We start from the raw sequence: 3,873 nt of genomic DNA, 5'->3' as shown, positions 1-3,873 counted from the left end.
CGCCGCTCGGCAGCCGCGGCCCCAGCCCGGGCGTCGCCCACCGCTCTCCCTGCCTCCCACTCCTCCAGGCTCCGCAGTTTTAATCGGGCCTCCTTCCTTCTGTCTCTCTCCCCGCACCCGCTCCCTGCCGCCCTCCCCACAAGGTTTGCCTGCAGGTGCCAGAGCTGAGCCCGACGGTGCCCAAAGATGCTGAGCGGCGTCTGGGTCCTCAGTGTGTTAACCGTGGCCGGGATCTTACAGACGGAGAGTCGCAAAACTGCCAAAGACATTTGCAAGATCCGCTGCCTGTGTGAAGAAAAGGAGAACGTTCTGAATATTAACTGTGAAAACAAAGGATTTACAACCGTCAGCCTGCTCCAGCCCCCCCAGTACCGCATCTATCAGCTCTTCCTCAATGGGAACCTGCTGACCAGACTGTACCCCAACGAATTCGTCAACTACTCCAATGCCGTGACCCTCCACCTGGGGAACAATGGGCTGCAGGAGATCCGAACCGGGGCCTTCAGCGGCCTCAAAACCCTCAAGAGACTGCACCTCAACAACAACAAGCTGGAGGTGCTGAGGGAGGACACCTTCCTGGGCCTGGAGAGCCTGGAGTACCTCCAGGCCGACTACAATTACATCAGCGCCATCGAGGCCGGAGCCTTCAGCAAATTGCACAGGCTCAAAGTGCTTATCCTCAATGACAACCTGCTGCCGGCCCTGCCCAGCAACGTGTTCCGCTTCGTCCTGCTGACCCACTTAGACCTGAGGGGCAACAGGCTGAAAGTCATGCCTTTCGCTGGCGTCCTGGAGCACATCGGAGGCATCATGGAGATCCAGCTGGAGGAGAACCCGTGGAACTGCACGTGTGACTTGCTTCCCCTCAAGGCGTGGCTGGACACCATCACCGTTTTCGTCGGGGAGATTGTCTGCGAGACTCCCTTTAGACTGCATGGGAAAGATGTGACCCAGCTGACCAGGCAAGACCTCTGCCCCAGAAAGAGTGCCAGCGACCCCGGTCAGAGGGGCAACCACGCAGATACCCACGTCCAAAGGCTGGCCCCTACGGTGAACCCTGCTCTCAACCCGACCAGGCCTCCAAAAGCCAGCCGGCCACCCAAGATGAGGACCCGTCCGACTCCTCGGGTCACTGTGTCGAAGGACAGGCAGAGCTTCGGCCCGATCATGGTGTACCAGACCAAGTCCCCTGTGCCCCTCACCTGCCCCAGTAGCTGTGTCTGCACCTCCCAGAGCTCAGACAACGGTCTGAACGTCAACTGCCAAGAAAGGAAGTTCACAAATATCTCCGACCTGCAGCCCAAACCTACGAGTCCCAAGAAACTCTACCTGACGGGGAACTATCTCCAGACTGTCTATAAGACTGACCTCCTAGAATACAGTTCTTTGGATTTGTTGCATTTAGGAAACAACAGGATTGCAGTCATTCAGGAGGGTGCCTTCACAAACCTGACCAGTTTACGCAGACTGTATCTGAATGGCAATTACCTTGAGGTGCTCTATCCGGCCATGTTTGATGGACTGCAGAGCTTGCAGTATCTCTATTTAGAGTATAATGTCATCAAAGAAATTAAGCCACTTACTTTCGATGCTTTGATTAACCTACAGCTGCTGTTTCTGAACAACAACTTGCTCCGGTCCTTACCTGATAACATATTTGGGGGCACGGCCCTCACCAGGCTGAATCTGAGAAACAACCATTTCTCTCACCTGCCTGTCAAAGGGGTTCTGGATCAGCTCCCCGCTTTTATCCAGATAGATCTGCAAGAGAACCCGTGGGACTGCACCTGTGACATTATGGGGCTAAAGGACTGGACTGAGCATGCCAGCTCCCCTGTCATCATCAACGAGGTGACCTGCGAGTCGCCCGCTAAGCACGCAGGGGAGATCCTGAAGTTCCTGGGGAGGGAGGCCATTTGTCCAGACAGCCCCAGCCTACCCGATGATGACAGCCTTCTGTCCATGAGCCACCACACGGACACACCTCGGTCCCTGAGTGTGTCTCCCAGTTCCTACCCGGAACTCCACACGGAAGTTCCACTTTCCGTCCTTATTTTAGGGTTGCTGGTTGTCTTTATCTTATCCGTCTGTTTTGGCGCTGGTTTATTCGTCTTTGTCCTGAAACGCCGAAAGGGGGTGCCAAATGTTCCCAGGAGTGCCAACAACTTAGACGTAAGTTCCTTCCAGCTACAGTATGGCTCTTACAACTCGGAGACTCACGATAAAACGGACGGCCACGTCTACAACTACATCCCCCCACCCGTGGGCCAGATGTGCCAGAACCCCATCTACATGCAGAAGGAAGGGGACCCAGTGGCCTATTACCGCAACCTGCAAGAGTTCAGCTACAGCAACCTGGAGGAGAAGAAAGAGGAGCCAGCCCCACTGGCTTACACCATCAGTGCCACCGAGTTGCTGGACAAGCAGGCGGCGCCCACCGAACCCGAGCTGCTCTATCAGAACATTGCCGAGCGCGCCAAGGAGCTCCCCAGCACCGGCCTCGTCCACTATAACTTTTGTACCTTACCCAAGAGGCAGTTCGCCCCTTCCTATGAATCTCGACGCCAAAACCTAGACAGAATCAATAAAACCGTTTTATATGGAACTCCCAGGAAGTGCTTTGCAGGGCAGTCAAAACCCGACCACCCTTTACTGCAAGCTAAGCCGCAGTCAGAACCGGACTACCTGGAAGTTCTGGAAAAACGCACTGCCATCAGTCAGCTGTGAAGGGAAATCATTTACAACCCTATGGCATCAAAGGCTGCTACTGTGAACTGTCGGAAGCGGCGCCTCGGCTTTTGTGTTTGTGTTCTGTCTTTCCCAGCTTCACGGGGGGCCTGTGAAAACGCTGGGGGCAGGGGGAAGCGAGGATTCCGCTGTTGCAAGTTTTCCTTTAAATTATTTCTCTCTTTCTCTTGCTCTCCCCACCCCCTCGCCCTCTCCTCCCCCCCTCCCTTCTTAGGAGCCATCATTGAACATCAGTGTTTCTCCACTGCGTTTGTTCATGTTTGGTTTGTGGCTTGATTTCCTTTTGCTTCTTTTTTCTGTCCAGTGTGGGAATGGAAAGAGAAGATTCTAGTGAATGGAGAAAGAGTAGGCAAACTTTTCAAGGGAAAATAGACATTTAGTGGATTTTGTAGAAGATCTCCAAAGATCTTTGGGGACTATAACTTCTTTTGTAAATAATGAGATAAAGTATTTCTGTCTTCAGTTCCCAAGTATAGCCGATGGGCATCACTCCTTTGTGTTAAAGTGCCTTTGCACTTTAAGTACATTACTTAAATGTTGCTTTTAGCTTTGATAAATTGAACATATTTTAATGTGTTGTATTTTTGAATTTAAAAATACTGTAAAATAGATGGATATGTCAGCTATGTTAAATCAAAGTATCGTTTGCTTGAGTCATAGAAACCAGCCTGTCATCAAAACAATTCTAGTTTAGGACTTTATAGAGTTAACTGTAAAATATTTCCTTTCCTCTGAGTTTGTTTTCAGTGATTTTATTTAAGTCAACTAAGGGGATTTAACAGTGGACTCGAGGTCATACACCTCCTCAGTCGGGATTAGTAATTCATTAATAAAATATATTTAACCCAATATCAGAGTGAATTGAACAATTAATGCCCTTCCATAATCATTATTTTACACTAACATGCTCAGTATTTTAGATTATTTTCCTAATTCAGAGTACATTACACAACTTGTAATATATTTTTTCTGCATTAAATTAGATATTTTTATACATTTAAATGAAAAAGCCTGTATTTCTAACTTTTTAATTGAAATTAGTATTTTTTCTGCCTATTGAGACATTTTCTATAAACACACACCAGTAGAGGCCGCCACACACCTCATTTAATAAAGACATAGGAG

General features: G+C 49.7%; 1 protein-coding gene across 1 annotated transcript; it reads left to right on the top strand.

Moving 5' to 3' along the window:
• Window positions 1–186: 186 nt before the first annotated feature.
• Window positions 187–2,727, top strand: SLITRK2 (SLIT and NTRK like family member 2). Its single transcript, XM_007957842.2, has one exon. The coding sequence runs from the start codon at window positions 187–189 to the stop codon at window positions 2,725–2,727; it is 2,541 nt and encodes an 846-aa protein (XP_007956033.1).
• Window positions 2,728–3,873: the final 1,146 nt, after the last annotated feature.

Source organism: Orycteropus afer, unplaced genomic scaffold (genome assembly GCF_000298275.1).
Source record: "Orycteropus afer afer isolate SDZICR_OR568_19922 unplaced genomic scaffold, OryAfe1.0 scaffold00807, whole genome shotgun sequence".
NCBI classification, from domain to species: Eukaryota; Metazoa; Chordata; class Mammalia; order Tubulidentata; family Orycteropodidae; genus Orycteropus; species Orycteropus afer.
Note: the sequence above shows the minus strand (reverse complement) of the source record. Positions and strands in the feature narration are given on the sequence as shown.